The sequence below is a fragment of the Triturus cristatus genome, chromosome 4_1 (genome assembly GCF_964204655.1).
Source record: "Triturus cristatus chromosome 4_1, aTriCri1.1, whole genome shotgun sequence".
Classification (NCBI taxonomy): domain Eukaryota; kingdom Metazoa; phylum Chordata; class Amphibia; order Caudata; family Salamandridae; genus Triturus; species Triturus cristatus.
This window is the reverse complement of record NC_140585.1, coordinates 203,933,103-203,951,444: the sequence shown is the minus strand read 5'-3', so window position 1 is coordinate 203,951,444 and position 18,342 is coordinate 203,933,103. Positions and strand designations below refer to the sequence as shown.

Genomic DNA, 18,342 nt, shown 5'->3' with positions numbered 1-18,342 from the left:
AAGTCCTTCCAGCAGCATAGCAGTTCTACTTTGGTAAAGTGGTCAGAGGTCCAGAAGTGTACTGAAGTTATGATGTCAGAGAGGTCCTGTACATATACCCAGCTATGCCTTTGAAGTGAGGGAGACTTCCAAGAAAGCTTCAAAGTGCACAGTGGTCCTCTCTTCTTGCCCTGGATCCAGAGTAAACCCAGGGGGTGTATGTAGCACTTTGTGTGTGAACATGACACAGACTATTCAGGTGTAAGTGTGAGGCTGTTCCCAGCTCCTCCCTCCCATCACCCAGGATGGCCCATCAAGACAGGCAGCATGTACCATGTGGCTAAAGTAAGTAAATGCCAACTGTCTAAAATTGGCATTTGCTAAACTATAACTTAAAATTCAACTTCACCATAAGTTGTGATTTTCAATTTTAAGTCTTGTGACACCAAACCTGAAAAGTCAATTTCTTAACAATTGGGAATTACACTTAAAAGACGTAATAAGGTAATCTCAATGTTATCCTTTGTAGAGAAACTCCTAGCTGTGGTAAAAAATGAAATAGGGAGTTTTTCACTGCCAAGACATTTAAAACTTAAACCTACATTTCCTGCCTTTTAAATCCATTGCACCTCTGCCCTGTTGGTCATACAGAGTCTACCTTAGGGGTGACTAATATATATAAAAAGTAAATGTTTAGGCCTTTCAAGAGTTTTATCTTGTTATGTCCAAGTGGCAGTATAAAACTGACCTTACAGGCTCTGCAAATGGCTTGTCTGAGCCAAGGTATGGGGGATACTTATGTGAGTGGCACAAAGAGTGCTGCATGCCTACTAGTAGCATCTATTTTACAGGCCCAGGGCAGCCAATATTACCATGTTTGAGGGAGAGAGCACAAGGACTTTAGAACTGGTCAGCAGTGGTAAAGTGCACAGAGTTCTAAGCCAGCAAAACTGAGCTCAGAAAATGGAGGGAAGGAGGCAGAGAGTTGGGGAACACCACCTCAAAGATGTCAGTTCAAACAATAATATTATTAATAATAATGATAAGTTAAATTTTAGCAAAAGGATTAGAAAGTATCCTCACTGTTCAGCTCACTATTTGAAATATAGAGCAAGAGTTAGCAGCTTCAGTAGAAACTGCAGCAGATGTAAATCTCTCATCGCCCATCCACCTGTTACTGTCCAGAGTACATGGACTGGGACCAGTGAGTGCTAACATCCTCTTCTGATCCCCATTGTTCCATCAGAAAGCATGGAGCCTTCACAAAATCAGGATCTGCACCTAATCTATGTGGCCATCAGTTTATGTTCCATGTTCAAATCGAGCAAAGGTCAACATTGATATGTATACAGTACATGAAAGACATTTTACTTTCCAGCACATTATATTTCAAAGAAAAGTAGTGCTGCAGTGGAGATACATGCATTTAAAGCACTGATGTATTTTTTAAATCCTAGTATTGCAAACAAGATCAGTTGAAACTTTATGACTGTGCAGGAAGGCTTGGAGGGGAAAACATGGATACTCTAATGCACATCCAAATATGAGGTGTCAAGATCACAATGTCTCATACTTGCTGACATGCAATCAACAAGGCTGTGGGTTTTCATTGTACTTTATGGTCTACATATCCATCAACAAAGAAGTTAGGATAATCAAAATGAAGGACATGTGTACTGTTGAAGACACAGGATGACAATGGATAACAATAAAGGTCTTTGACCAGATCTCCAGAATTCCCCTTTACATGCTGCTTCTTCATTACAAATGACCAAACAGTGGCAGCTGCTACTTAATTGCGGTGGGCGGGGTGGGTCACGGCAGGTGTGGGGGTGGTGGGAGGGAATGAATGAAAAATTCAAACTCACCTACCTGCCTTCCGGTCGCCACCTCTCGGGCCTCTTCGCCCACATCCAGGACTCCAGGGGTAGGAACTGGAAGCACCCATGCTGTTTGCAGCATTTTGATTGGTCTGAGCGCCATTGTTCGGTGCTCAGAGAAGGACTGGGAGGCTGGGCGTGTTCCCCACCAGGCTGTGCAATAGAGCCTGGTGGAGGACATGCTAAGTGCGTGTGACTGTTTGGCCATTCCAATACTGCCAATCAAACCATAATGCACACTTAGAGAGTGCCCACCACCCCTCCCCCTGCTCCTGTTACAGCCAGCCCCACCCTGCCCCAAACCAGCTGAGCAACGAAGGAAAAATATAATGATTATAACAATGCGCCATTATCATTTTATTTGTTCCTTTTTGACCTGCACGCTGCAGTGGGGCGACACTCCTCCGCTTTAGCTAAAGAGCCACCGCTGCATATTAATATGATTGGGTCTATATATTAAGTTCAGTGACAAAGACATAATAAGGTGACTGACGATATCATTATTTGTGGGAAAATGTATTTAAAAAGTACTTAATGTACATGGTAGACAGAACTGAGCACAAGCGATCAAGCTGCAATTACTAAGAAGTGGTGAGAAGAGTCACTGCAAAACGACACCATAGTGTGATGGCAATGGCGCGTGGAGGACATTCCTCAGATTACCTAGAGAGAGTGGAAAATGCTCGTCAAGCAGGAAATGCACCTTTAACCTTGAATGCAACAGTGGAGGGATAACCAGTCTAGTAAGTTTAGCTACAGGAAATATTTAGGGATCCAGAAAATACTTTCAATTATTTGCATAAGACTGCTGATATAAGGAGGCCAGAAGATTACTGAACAGCCATTCTTGACATACAGTCATTTGTTAACAGTGAAGCTTGCTCACCCTGCCTTTCCAGGTAAGACATTTGCTCATTCAGCTGGAAATTAAACTGCTACTAACCCTTACATTCTGCAGCAAGGGCACTGCGCGGGGGAATGGATCAGCCGTGTGTGGGAAGGGAATGCCTTGTAGGGGACCTCAGGATAAGTGTATTTTTCATTGAGCGGGAGACTAGAGAGCAGGAGGCAGCTTAAAGCAAGGGATGTTTTTCCATTGCCCCAGGATGCTGCTTTAGCTGACGTTTTATTTTGTTTCAAAATACGTACATTTGTGATGTGACATATGTTATCATTTTGCGCACGCGTAATGTACCGATGTGTAGATGTTAAACAGTAATTCGACTACAGTGCTGGAACCTAAATGCTGGATATTTTGAGATGTATCACTATTTGATGAAGCACAATGCAGCAAGACAACTTGCAGTGAAGCATCAAATGGAGAGGGCAGGAATGTGTTGTATCTGCCAGGATAGGGTGCATATCTGGTGCTTATGTGTTCTCTACCTGTGCGGACGCACTATGTGCTGCCTATTGCCAATGCAGGTACCCTTGCTGGTACCTGCTCCTGCTGTAATGATGCCTGCGTTGCGGGCAGGTTGGTTTTTCTGCATAAAGTGATCCTGCACAAAACAATCCTTAGAGTTGTTTTCCTCTTTCTAAGTGTGCTGCAGAGTGCAGCACACCAAGCAAGAGGAAACAATAAGGAGAAATAAACCTATTTCTCCTCATTGTGCCTCCATTGGGAAGGCATACATTTCTGATTCAATCCCAGGTTCAACTGTCTAGAACAATTTGGGAATGCACTAAAAACCATGGATGGATGCATGGGAACACCCATGCTCCAACCTTGTAATGCCTTCTTTGCACAGAGTAACGCAATGCAGCGACTTACGCCGCCGTGCATTACTCTGGATTTACCAAGCCACACAGAGCCACGCGATCCTTTGGTAAATCTACGTCTTCACACTAAGAACTTGTACACTCAAGTCTGGAGAATTGCCTGATAAATATAGGTGACCTAGTAATCAGTATCTCCGTGGTTTAGCAGAAACCAGACAACTAGTGAATTCATTCACTGTTATTTAACTATTTTTATAAAGCACTTTTTCATCCAAATGGTGTCTGCGACCTTAAGAAGGAGTGAGATATTAATCCAGTTCTGCTGCAAACTGCAGCTGATGTCTGCAGGCAAAGACTCGGAATTTGAGAGATTTTCTGAACAATGAGACGGTTTGCCCATGTTGGCATGGTATTCTTATTTTGAACCTTGTTAACTTTTGGTGACTGGAATTTATGGATTTGCATAAATGCTTGCCTCGTGTTTGCTGGGGAGGAAGATGGTTTCTTTGGAGACATCACTCTTGCTGAAGCCCTGATGTAGAGGATAATGCTACAATGCCAAAGTTGTCTAATCTCGATTCCACCTCATGCCTCTTCCATCCACCACCATACACTTGCTGCCCCTTTCTCTCACTTTTGCAGGCTCATTTTCATCCCTGCTTTCTTTCTAACTTTGCCACCCTTTTCTTATCGTTCACTTTTTTTAACCACTTTGCTGACCTTTACTTCCTTGTTCTGTATCGATGACTACTGTGGAAAAATGAGTTCCAGTCCCCAAGAAAGAGTGCCAGTGGGCCCCCACTTGAAACCACCGGCTAAAATTAAGCGCTGCCTTTGAGCCGAGGAATACTCACACCACAAATGTTCATATAATGCCTGCTGTTTGTTTGGGGGTAGCTAGCAGTCCTTGCCAGTGCTATTCATAATGAGAGAGCTGGTAGCTTTCCCTAGTGTTCTTGTTCTGTGTGCAAGGGATGGTGCACTGTGGATGACTGTGGTGTAACCCGCGTGTGCGACATTTGAACTGCAGATGCTTGTACTGTGCTTGCACTGTAAATGCTTTCCTCATGACAGGCATACACCACCTGAACCTGTTCAATGTCAATGAAGCATGCAATGTACAGGCTTCTACCATGTACCATAGCTGCTTGGTCACTGTGTTAGAGAACATGCACTCTGGATATTTGACATGATTTGTGTTGTATGTGTGAAAGAGAGACTAGCAACTGTACCTGCTATTTGTATCATATCAGTGTACCATGTACTGAGGATGCCTGTACGGTAGCTGCTCTATTATTGAGGGAAGTTTGCACTGCTGGACCTAGAATGGTACCTGCTCTGTTTCTTAGGTGATGTTTCACTGCAGATTATTCTACTGTACTTGCTCATGAGAGAAGTGTGAATTCTGTATGCCTGACTGGTACCTTAACTTTCTGGTGGTGGTATTACCAACATAGATCTTGTCAAACCACAGATAATCAGATAAATTACATACTCTGTCTTACATTGTATAAAATGCCTTCTTTTGTGATCCTGATTGGTGTTATATTTGAAAGAGGTGAACTTATTTATTCCCAATATACATGCTGTGTAATTTGTACAAAAATCCCGATGATTTATCCAAAATCTAGGTTTTCTAGTAGAAGGTGTGATGTAACTAGGAAATACAATCTCTTTGCTCAATCAATGATACTTTGGCTGACTTTCAACCCACAGGCAGAAGTGTATGTCCATCTGAAGACCACAACTCTTCCCTTTGCCAAGCCAGCAGATACCCTTTCACGTAGCCTAGTCAATCCAGTTCCACAAACACTAGTCATTCCAGACCTTTCCCTTTGGACATTCTTCCTTCTAAGAAAGTGTGACCTCCTATCCATCTCTAACTTCCTGTCCTCCTCATTTAGCAAGCTTTAGATGAACAACCCCGTCCTTTCAGGCTCTTGGCTACTGCCCAATACTGATCACTTTAGCTTCCTTTGTGTTGATCGGGCTTCCTAATCTCTGTAGTACGAATCGGCCAGAGTTGAAATTTTGCTCTGAAAATATTGTTGGTTCAACTGTAAACATAGCATCCTAAGCCTGTATTGAATTATTTTCATTTGTTAATTTATAGTTAAGGCTGACTAAAATATATTTCACTACTGTGTGAACCTTCTTGAGTCTGTCACAAGGAATTCACTAAAAACACCTCATTTTGTTTTACTTTTCAGAAACCATGAAGGAATTCAGCATTCTACTTCTCTTCTCGATCATTGAAGGTTTGTGATTTATTTTATTCATAAAATGACGTGTCACTAGTTGAATGGTCCCACGGGTAATAAGGTTATTGTCTACCTATGTAGCTATTTTATTCATTCAATAGTGTCATAGTTCACAATCACATTTCCAAATTGGATTCAGCCTGAGGAGACTTTGTATACAACTTGTTTTAATTCTGGAGTGACTCAAGTTAAATGCTTGCACATCTATGTTTTCCCAGAAGAGCTTCATTTAGGAAAGATAAAGGATTGGGGCATTAAACACTTTAATGGAGAGATCTTGCAAACATCATTATGGAGAACCAGCGTAGTGACTGGGCAGTTAATTAGTGGTCCCAGTGATCTATGTCTGATCCAATTAACAGTGGCAGCTGGTGAAGTTTGAAAATTGTGGGGCATAACATATTAACTGCAGTAAAATCAAGTGGGAAAGAGAAAGGGGCACGCCTCACTCCCTGTAGGGAGATTCTAGGGGTTGTCTCTGAGATTTGGTGTGCATTTTACCAATCAATTTTCACATAATGGGCTAAAAGTAAAGAGAATCAATGTAATCTTTGTGGTAAGTGTTACCCTCACAAGGGCTGCTGAGATGCACCATCATTGAGAAAGCATTAAAAATATCGCCAAATAGTGTTTGGCCAAGGAGCTGCAAATATTTGAGATAAATCTGGTTACACACTGTCTTTTGGCTAATTTTCCCCCAAAATGTAAATAGCATCCTTCTTTGCTTTCATTATCCCATCTTGCCTAGTATTGTATTGTTTCTATTGGAAGGGCCATGGTGGGAAAACCAAAAGCAATTCAAATCAGAACTACACAAACCCTACAGGTGTGCATGTAGCAAAACTAATACTTAAGCACATAGAAATGACAGAATCAGAAATGTTAAAGGTTCTAATACAAATCTTTCTCAATGTAGGTGATAAAATGCCTCTGCATAACTCATAAAAAACTTCAGTCTGGTATCAAGCAACTACAATTAGCAATACACCTTCAGAGTTTAAAGTATCTCTCAAACACCAGCTTTATTTTATAAATGCAATCATTTTGTCTGAATCACAGATACTTCAAATTTCAATGTCTCGTCTTTCATCATTCGGTCTCTACTGTTCTATTTTTATTCCATGCAGTATCTCAGTATTGTTCTGATTTCTACACTATCTTTCATTGCCTGAAATGCCTCTATGCTTTCAGTGGTGTAGCAGTGGCGTAGCAAGACTCTATTGCCATGCTGAGTATTTAAAGATCATCTATCCCTGAGGTGCAGAGCGAGCCTAACAACCCTAGCCTCGGTGTCACTGTACCTGATGCACTATTGATAGCTGCCCCGTCACCTCTGCTATCCTCCTTCGCTGAACCCTTTTTCCACACTGTCTTTCCCCGGGTAATCATAGCTGCGTAACTAAGCTTTCACTATAGAGTCTCTCTCCATTTCCTCTTTACAATCTGTCTCTGAGAATCAATCCTGTTACCATTCCTCTCTGCTGTTGCTCCTCTGCTATGCTAATCTTCCTTTATGCATTGTGTCTTATCTGCTTCTCTTTCCTTTCTCTCACTTCCTCTTTCTTTCTCTCATTTTTATGGGGGCGTGGCCCCATGCAATTGAGAATCACTTTGCTACTGCGCCCGTGCTGTTTTTTGGCCCTGTAGGTGGGTGTAGTCATTCATGGGTGTCCGCCTGCACTGTGAAACATGGAGTGGCTTTAAAGCAGCTGCTCTGTATTTCACTTGAATGTGCTGCCCTGAGAGAAGGACAAATTTGTGGATGTCCTGGGGACAGCACATTCTTTCTAATACGGCACCCCTTACCTGTTTGCATCCTGCACACCTTTGAAAAGGTGCACAATGGCAAAAACAGGGAAAGTGTGTCATATACATAATACGGCCCCTGGTGTGGTAGTGCATTGCCATTTACAAGCAGCACCTTTTCCATTAAAATGCCAGCCTAATTTGCACACAAATGTAGTTTTACAGGCAAAACGATATAGTGGTCAAACAATAAAGTGTGGAAGTCAGATTTCAGAGAATATGTCATATTAAAATGTCTTGATTTGTTTCGATGCTATTAAAATCTTTGTTCCCATAACACTTCAGAATTACAAAAAATTTGCTTTATTCATACTTTCCTAATTGATGGTATATTTTGATATATGTGTATAATTTATAAGAGATATTTAAATGTTGTTGCATGGTAGGAAGAAAATGTATGACTAACACCCTTTACATTCATTTCCTGTATCCCAGCAAGAGAGTCACATAGGCCAATTTTAGGTCGAGCCTAGAGTCAGCACGCATGCGCTGCTCTGCGAGACTTGCTGTACTGGAATATGGAATAGAAGCCCTGCCCACTCTCCGCCCATATTTGTCATTGGCTTGTATCATTGTCCTCCGTAAATTCAGTAATCGGCTTGTTAGGACCTCCTAAGTATGGCATTGTCTTCATTTGTAACCTCCCATCCTACTTTCGTTGTTACACAGTACCTGTTATTTAGTTTTGTAAGCACTATTATCTTTATTGAGTTTCTCTTAACACAGGCACGACGTGCTTTGCTTACATTCGGCACGCTGTGCGTGCTTTCGCTTTCCAAGCAGCCGGGACAATAGCACCGCTTGTTTGCAATGTCATAGGTCTCACATTTAAAGGCCTATGCATTGCAATTCTTTTTTTTTGTGGGTGAGCGAAAGCCAATCAGAGTGTAACCGGTGCACGAGAAATAGCAGTGGTGGTGATGAGCTGCCTGGTGGTCGTGGGACAGAGGTTATTTTGTCGAAAAAACATGGAAGGGCTGGGGCAAAGAAACACGGTAACATGCAATTTTACAGCAGATAGTAAAGGATTGGGACATCAAGCAAAACCAGTGAAATGTTAGAGTTAGCTACTTCGGTTCACGTTTTTGAAAAAATACTGTGTCGCCTTTAAAGAAAAAAAATATTAAACGTGTATTGTCTCAGCACAGTTATGGTCTTTTCAGTCACTGTCCGGATCACAGACGGGCGTTTATAGCACTCTTCCTCATGCACCACCAAATCAGCACCCTCTGATACATTTTTGCTGCTTTTTTAGTAGGAAATCTTCACAAAAGCTCACAGCCATCCTGACACATATGTTTTCATTTGCTGTAAGGAATCGAGCGTTGTTACTAAAGCGAAAGGAAGCACGCTCACTCACGCCTACACTCGCAAGCCAACAATCACATGCACACTGACACACAGAAACAACACAGACACACTCACGGATACACAAAGAAATGCCAACAGACCCAGAAATATACAGAGACACAGTGGCACACTCGACACCCAGAAACAATCTCTCAAAAATGCACACACACAAAGACGCAATCACAGACACTTACACAGTAATACACACACTAACACACAAACAACAGACACAAATAAACACAAAAATCACTCACTGACAATCACACATATACAATCACAGGCGGACTGATATACACTTCAAACACTCATTCACACACACAAAATTATTTCACACTCATAGGCACACACATACTAATACAGTACACACTCGTAAACATTCATACTTGTGCGCTTGCAAGTAGATGCCTACACCTATATCTAATGTTAAGAAGAATAAAATCACGCCATAAAATACATTTTTCGAATATTTTTCAGACATTCTCCATTATTTACCCTCATTGAACTGAATACTGTAATTTAATTGTAAAATGCGTTATCTAACTCTCCTTCCTTAGACCTAATATCTGGGTTCCGCCTCCCACCCGGTCCTTTTCAGAGATGGCCCAGCTCGACGCCCGCTTCTTGCCGCGCACAATGGCCACAAAAATAGGCTTTAAATGTAGTACACTTTTAATTCTATTACATTTTATGTGCAAGCTTTGCAGAATTGTTTTTCTAAATGCTTATGGGGACTTTAACTCCCTGCATCTTTCTGAATGATGTCCCGTCTGTTCGCAGTTGCAGGCCTTTGCTTAAAAGTTGGGATCAACAAATAATGTGTCAAACTACAGGAAGTGATGAAAATAAATAAATACAGCCTCACATTTGTGATCTGTGACAACTGGGGTGGTACACACGGGTCACTGTAGAACACAGGAAATGATTGGTTTCTTTATTTTCTAAAGGAAGTGCAGCTGTGGGATAACTCAGTGGGTGAATGCATCTGTTGCTTAAATCTTCACGCAATCTACAATACATAACTTTAAATGTGGCAAGTCCAGCAAGTATTTTCACCCTTCTAGGTCAATACAATAATGACCAGGCTCACTGTTTACAACAAGCCTTGCCTATGTGTGAACTAAACTAATAGGGAAACCGGGCAGTTGCAGGGATAATGGGCAAGACACTGGGGGACATCATTAATGCCCTTGTCCCTGCTGGAATTGAATGCAAAGAGCTAGAATTCAACTTAACACATTTCCATTCCACACCACATAATTCAACAACAAACCACATATTTCAACTCAACAACACAATTACACAACACACCACATACATCCAAACCACACCACAGAACTCCCCATCATGCCACAAAATTCAACAGCACACCACATAATTAAACTCCACAACAAACCACCCCACAACACAAATACAATTCCGCATAATTACACTCTATCACACATAATCCCACTCCATCTAATTCCAGTACACTCAATACTAAATAATTACTATCCACATATTTCCACTGCACTCAAGCCACATATTTCCAATACACAAATCAACTCCACTCCATGCAATTCCACCACACACAATTCCACAACTAACAATTCCACTCCAACCCACATAATTCCACTCCACCTCACATACATCCGCTCCAATCCAAAACACATGAATAAAAGACATTCTCATATACAACGCCAATACCTACAACTCTCACAAATGCTAGATCAATTTGGTTTGAAAATGCAAGTTGAAAATGCTCCCACTTTGCAGACAGAGAAAGCCAAATAAACACAATTTTCTGAATAATCATCCAATGATCAGAGGTCATAGCCTAACATTTCATCTTTGTTACCAAATTCACAACAAATGTGACAATAGAAACACAACATTTAAAAAGGCATCTGGATTGATCATTCACCTCTTGAATTCCAGCATGGCTAATTTTGGGGCTGCTACAGCCCTCTCACGTTTCTACTTCCCGTGCCAATGCTTCAGACTGTACTCCCCCATTCTCTCTAAAGCCGCCTTCATTTATAGAGTCTCTCTTCTTCATCAGTATAATTGTAAACGGTGCAGCAGGTGCATTGGCACCAGGGCTTAGGGGTAAGAGAGCCCATAGACTCAAGTAGACCCGTTTTCGACTACCAAGCCAGGAGATGAGATCCCACTTTCCCTGCTGGCGTTAAGCCAGGTCTGGTGGCTCAGTGGATTAATGCATCTACTACAGGGGCCTGTGTTCAACCTCATGGTCACAGGTTCAAATCCTGGCGGATCCACTCAGCCTTTCATCCATCTGAGGTTGATAAAATGAGTACCATTGAGTTGGGTAACAATAAACATCTGTTATTCAGCGCCAAGAGACCTCTGGGTGAAGGTGCGCTTTACAAATACACATGTTATGTTATTAAGGCCCAGGTAGTGATTGCTATGCCACTGCCTACCTTATGATAGCCACCCTTTTTTGGCCCTGAATACAAGTGAACCATTCTTTTCTGACTCCTTTGCAAACTACTGTTGCAACTGAAGTCTAAATTGTGTGTTTTGTGGACTCTCTATTTTCCCCAGGAATATTTTGGCAGTTAAAACCTGCCAGGCTTTAGCGAAAGAAAATGCCTGGTGAATCCCAGGACTTGCAGAGTTTGGCACACAAAGTACCAAAATCTTCATGCGATGTCTAATTTTAAACTTGTAAGAGGGAATAATGATCAAACCTTTTAAATTCTGATCCATGTGGAGTTGAATTTTAAAAGGTGTGATAACATTCGACTTCCAGGCAAAGCCACTCTTAATGAGGGCCTTTGTAGTCTGTGTCCGCTCTCTGCCTTCCACCCTTTCTCTCCCTAGCTCAGGGGTCTTCAAACTGGGGGACAGGCCCCTCTAAGGGTGCCGGAATTGTTCCCAGGGATGGGCACCAGGCTCTGGACAAAGAAAGCATTATGCTGATAACATTGCTTTGTTTTAAGCAGAAAAAAATTAGCGGAAGTAAGCCACTCTGTAATGGGCCATAACCTACATCTTTTGTCATTTATATCCTAGCTGAGAGAATGTGTCAAGAGGAAAGGGACTCCAAATATTCTTCAAAACCTCCACCCTATTTTTAATAATTACACTATGGTAACTTGTACACGCTGGTAAGGCCTGTCTGACCAGAATAGCATTTTTGGCACTCATGCATTTGACTGCATTTTTTAAACTGTAACATAAATTAATTTCAAAGTTTAAATAAGTCTCAATATATTTAAACATTGCAAATTTGATAAAATATTTGTGAAAAATTCTGAGGGTGGTGTCTGATGTTTTTTGTGCCCGATGGGGGGGGGGTGCAACATTTCAAAGTTCGAGGACCACTGCATTGGCTTGACACTGTTTTTCAGGGCTGATAATAGGCTCACATGCCATAACACAGATCAACATTGATTGTATCTGCTTGAATAAAACAGAGTGATTTGATGAGTACTAATGGAATTAAATGAAACAAAAAAATGAACCATCTCAGCACCTTAATCAGAAAGAGCGGCGCTTTTTAATTCTGCTCCATACAATCCTGCCCCTTTTGATAGAGCTACGGACATGACTTCTCATGAGAGCTTTGTTTTGCAGGAAACCAGAACCTGAGGAAATAAACCTTTAATTTAAAAAAAAAATGTAAATCCTAAAATCTCATAATTTTCCTGCCAGCAAACAAAACCTTAGGTGACTTTGGCAACTTGCTGGAGTGTATAGCTGGAGTGTATAAGTGGGGACCAGATCTAAACCTATGCAGACCCCTGTGTCTTTCACTGTGCAGATGTGCTCCCCAAAGATTCCTCGCATCGCAAACTTAACTGCGGCATTCTCCACAGCTCACCATCATTTTGTTTGTGGGAACGCCACAACTCAGGTACTCCGTTTCTCACTGTGCCAATAAGCCTGCTGTTAGCAGTATCCGGTGTTAGGCTAGAGCTAGGAATCAAACCTTCACCCCTGCTCTAATCCTAGATTCTGATTCTGATAGGGCCTGGCAAAAGCTCATCACCACCTGGGACGTCTCCTATCCTTAATAAGCTGCACAGAGCATGCAGACCACACCTAAGAATGTTTGAATGTGTGTGAGGGCTGAAAATGAAAGGTGCCCCTCACATGTGCAAACTCTATTAAGTCTCCCGGATGCCTCCTCTCCTGTGCCCCTGACATGTTCTCTGTGCATTTTCACCAGTTGCGGCTCCTCCACAATGGCGATAAATGTCGCCCCACTGGCTCAGAGCCAGCAGATAGAAAATAAACAATATTTAATTATCGCTTTATTTTTCAACTGATGGATGAGCCAGCGTGTGTAGGGAGGGGCCGGGCCCGGCCATGGAAAGGAAGAGTGGAGTGCACTACTAAGTGCGAATGTCGGATTGGCTGGCCATTTAAGCCAGGCAAAAAGACATGCACAGTAAGGTTTCTCCAACCCAGCTGTGTTGCACAGCACAGACTCCATGTGCTTGAGCGAGCATTAAATCAGCCTGCTCAGTTCAATCCTCGCTCTTCTCCCATAGCATGAGAGCGGCATGGGGATTGCACAGGGCGACTCTGATGCTGTCCCAGTGTCTTCTTGGACCAGGAAGAAGAGGTACACTGAGGCATGAGGAGCGAGGCGGCCGGCAGCTTCAGGGACTTTTTTTGTTATATTAAACTACCCACACTCCTCCTCCTGCACTCCCCTCTGCCCCTCCACCTGCCCAACTACTTCTTGTTGGTGTTGGCTGCCACTGACTATCACGAGCACCATACCTGTTAAATCACCCATATTTGGCGAGTGATATCATCTTCCACACAGGGGCACACACTCGGTTTTTAATTAGGCCAGATCTACCTAGTTCATTAAAATTTGATTCAAGAGGACTGCTCTATACCTATTTTAATTATTTTCACCTCATTGTGCACTACCCAGCCCCCACACCCGCATGCACCTTACGGCTTCTTCTTAAAAAAATCCCCGGCAAAGAGCCCCGGTTTCGGGATCCCATCAGTCATTACAGCGCCGGTCTGACGAGGGGCAACTGCCCGATGATGAAGCAGGACACCTCTCGGGTGTGTGAGGGCATCACGAAGAAAGACCTGTCTTTCCCCCACGTCCTCACAGGAACTGCACACCTTTTCTAGATCTTAACCTCCCTAAACAATGGCATAAAAGTTCACAGTAGTGAAGAGTCAGTATGGCCACCTAGTGGTGTGGCCAGGGTGATGAGCAAACCCTCTTCTGTTGGCACCCCAAACCAGTTTTGGGGTCAGTTCTCTACAAAAACAATTTTGATGCAATAATGTAATCAGTATCTTTTATAGCACTGAAGAAGCCAGCATGTGTTAAATAGAATCTTGTCTCCACATTTCCAAGGCTAGAGAAAAATCAAAAGGAAAGACAGAAGGGGTAAAATAAGTGAAAAACACAAATATCAAAAATTTAACTCCAAAGTCAGAGTAGCAGCATTCAATGTTTGATGTTCAGCCACTTCAGTGCCATAGTGGCTACTGGTAACTTCAGTGCATCAAAATATTTTTGGCTATTTTGAGCCTTTAACTGTGATAACCTGTTGGCAGATATAGTGCCTTTGTTTATTAATTTGTATAAGTGAATTGATGTTTGACACAATGAAATTGAATTTTGTTAGCACAAGCAGTTTACTGCTGGTTAGCAGCGAAAAAGTGCTCAGAGTTATATAGGCAACAAAAAAGAGAGGGCATAAATACGGGGGACCATCACACAGTAGGTGTGCCATTCCTTCAACACTGTTCACCAGGAGAACCACAACTACTACATGTTGAGGGCAGAGTAACACTATAATCAATTCTTACTCATTTCAAGGATGGTATTTAATCCAAACACAGTTTTATGGGGAAAGCAGAGTGCTGTCCCAGGTTCATATTCTCATAGTTTTAACAATCACATTCTTATTTTTATAATCTAGTTTAAAATAGTATCCCTATACACAGCTATCTTATATGAACAGCAACCTGTTACATATTCTCTTCTAATTAAATGTTCTTTGTGCTTTCTCTTTGCATTGCCTTCCTGATGGAAAATGCAAAATATTTAAAAAAGAGGAAGAGGTTTTACTCCTTTATCAAGTGCTGTTTCAATAGGTGTCCGAGAGTGTATTTTGGAATTATGAAATATACAACATTTTAATTACCTTTAGAATTTGCTCTAACATTTTACTCATCAATGATCCTCCACAAGGGAAATAATGATCAATGTTCAGTTTAGCTCAAGGAAACTTATGAGGTACTGCCTGCTGCATTGTTGCCACCTCGACAAAATCCTTGATGACCTCTTGGTCTCGCTTTCGACAACATGTAACCTATCACATCAGCCAAAGCAAAATGATATATTAACACCATCAATGAAGCTGCAAATAGAAGAAGAACCATCTTCAAGACAATCAAGCACCATATGAATATTCTGCCTGACCCTCTTTTTCTGCACTAAAACAAACAGATTGAATGCCATCAATGTGTTCTTAAGTGACAACAGACAAACAACTTGACAGCAAATCAACATCAAGAATGCTTCTCCTCTAAAACCACTCCTTCTCATAGAATACTGCAGTTGTCACTTCAAAGCACTATCATTTGCAAATATCACTGAATAACTCAAATCACTCAAAGCCACCTCCTATGAAGATGATGCCTTATGCTTATGCTTCATCGATGTTCTTTCGGGAGATGTTCTCACCCATACTTACCATTGCCCAATGCTCCCTCACTCAAGGACTCATGCAAAAACTCACATGATATATCAGATTCTCCCACTTCCAAAGATATCAACACCAGGCCCTTATGATCTCGCCAATTACCATTTCATCCCTCTCTTTGACAAGATAATTGAAAAAGAGTTTATGCTGAAGTCCAGCGTTAAATCAGCCCCAAATATCCCCTTAGCAACTACCTGGCTTTAGATCATGTTTCAGCACAGAGACAGCAACTAGATGTAGACGATGATCTCCTGACCAGATATGAAGATGTCCCCTGCCTCCTGATATTTCTGAACCTCTCAGCTGCCTTTAGCACTGCTGTCTATCCCTTCGTTATGCATACTCTGAATGCTTAAGTCGTATTCATAGGCATCATCTTTGAATGGTTCCCCTACCTTTCCATGTGGCACCAATTCTTTCCCAGTGGTACCAACAGGTCCTAGGACACCCATTTAATCAGTGGAGACTTCCAAGGTGTCATACTTTGACACTTTATCCTCAAACTCTACCTGGAGCCTCTTGGGGCACAATTCACCAATAGCAACATCAACCTCTACCAATATGTAAAAATACACAACACGTCCTGAAAGTCTTCTCCTGTCTAGAAATCCACTACCTCAAAGTTTGACTGCATCTCATCTAGACCTGCATGTCCAGTACCTAATTGAAGCCAAGACAAGTTTTCTGTTATTTGCTGAAGAAAAGAGGAAAGATATAGCACAAACCTGGCGCACTAATATACAATTTGAAGGATTTGAACCGCAACTTTCAGCCAATGCCTCCTTTCTATGATCAACCTTGGACGCTAACCTTATCCCGAAGAAACACATTTCTAAGAAAACAAAGATGGCCATGTACCAGCTTTCCCTATTAAAAACAATTAAACTGTTCATCCCATAATGCTACTTCAGAACTGTTATTCAATTCCCTATACACTTGTTTAATATATTTGTAAACATTGAAAGCTCTTATTTGGTCTCAAGATCAGTGGCAGGGTGATACATAGGTCAGATTCTTGGATATTTTAAACGTGCTCGGGATTTCCACCAGTAGATTCAGTGAAGACTTTGTAAGGTTCCTGGATGGCTAGTAGAAACTGTATAAAACATGAGCTGGCCAGAAGACCCTCTCCAGTCTACGGCACGTGCTCTAGAATAAACAAAAAAGAAAAGGCTTTTGAGAAATACAATAATATCTCAATTACTATTGGGCTTTATCTATTCTTTATCCGCACATATTTTTAGTTATATCAGTTAATTCAAACTCTTCTGAAATGTAGCTATAAAACGAACAATATACAACACACGGTCCTCATATATAATCTTATCTTACACAGGCGGTCTAAATGTATTATTTTGCGTTGGGTACATCTCCAGGTAGTTCTGTATAAAATGGCCAAATTTAGACTTGTTTGACAATCCCCACAGACAACTCTAAATACTGGCAGGAACTGCGATCATGTTGGTTCATGTCAAAGTTCTAAAAGTTTGACGAAGGACTCTGTCAAACATGAAGGCTGCCTGTCAAACTTTGAAAACATTTTAAGCAGCATTTTAAACATTTCTGACTTTGGAAATAGTCAAACTAATGCCCCCTACACCATGGGAGTTTCCTCTCATGCTGTGAGATGTCAATTTTTTATTTTTACTGTCCCTTCCCACCGGGTTTTACCTAGTGCTGACAAACAGCACAAAAACATATAACACTGTCCCCTCTAAATCAGGTGGACTTTGTTTATTTGTGTCTCTCCGACTGACATACTTATGAACCACTTGACTGTAAGTTATGTGGGAAGACCATCAGTTTGACAGAGAGGGTACTCTGTCACAGTTGCCAACCCTAAATCAGTTCACATGACTTTGCCTTCAAAGCATGTATGAGAAGTCTGCAATGTTTTGTACCACATGTATGTACACCTCCATTTGATTTTGTGCATTAGGTGTATATTACGCAGGCATGACACTTTTTTTCAAGTGATGAATCAGACATACATGTTTTTAAATCAATGCCTAGGGCTGAATTGGTTATTCAGACTCAAGACTAACCACTATTTTTTGGGTTAAAGGACTACTTTCAGGGATGAATAGGCAGAACAATGTTTGCTCAATAAGGCTTAATAGCAACTTGAACAGTTTGTATTCTCAATACAAACAAATTGCTGCCATGGAAAGAACCTCCTGGGTACAGTGGTCGACACTAACATCTTGGAAAGTTATGAAAGTAATCATTCTGTCACATTTTCAAAAATGTCTCTTGGGAGCAGAATCAACTGTAAGAGGATTAGACTTGCAGGGTACTCTCTATTCCTCTGGCTGAATTCAACTCAATCTTTGATTGTACTGATGGATACCACAGAATTAATAATATTTATTAAGAATATAATTATTTAGAATACTACATGTTTCTGTGCCAGCCTCAACTTAATTGATTTCTTTTCTTTTAATATGCAGTTCGCATTTCAAACACACTTAAAGAGAATTTTTACCAATTCCAGGAGGCCAAACGTACATATAGGCTAGCCTTGTTGTCAGCCCAATCACCCCCTTGGCCAAGGCTCTGCTGCTAAACTGATCCCAGGTTCTCATATCCGCTTCTGAAATGACCTGTCCCCAGCCACTTTTGGGACATTCTAACTACCTTACGTGT

At 41.5% G+C, this 18,342-nt stretch overlaps 1 protein-coding gene across 1 annotated transcript in view; it reads left to right on the top strand.

Annotated features, from left to right (window-relative positions):
* The first annotated feature begins 2,695 nt into the window (after positions 1-2,695).
* Positions 2,696-18,342, top strand: part of LOC146854044 (alpha-N-acetylgalactosamine-specific lectin-like) — a 238,684-nt gene continuing 223,037 nt past the window's right edge. Inside the window, exons 1-2 of the mRNA XM_085650490.1 lie at positions 2,696-2,758; positions 5,792-5,839. Of these exons, the coding sequence (XP_085506616.1) occupies positions 5,797-5,839 (43 nt within the window). The 5' untranslated portion in view covers positions 2,696-2,758; positions 5,792-5,796. The remainder of the gene's footprint in view (positions 2,759-5,791; positions 5,840-18,342) is intronic.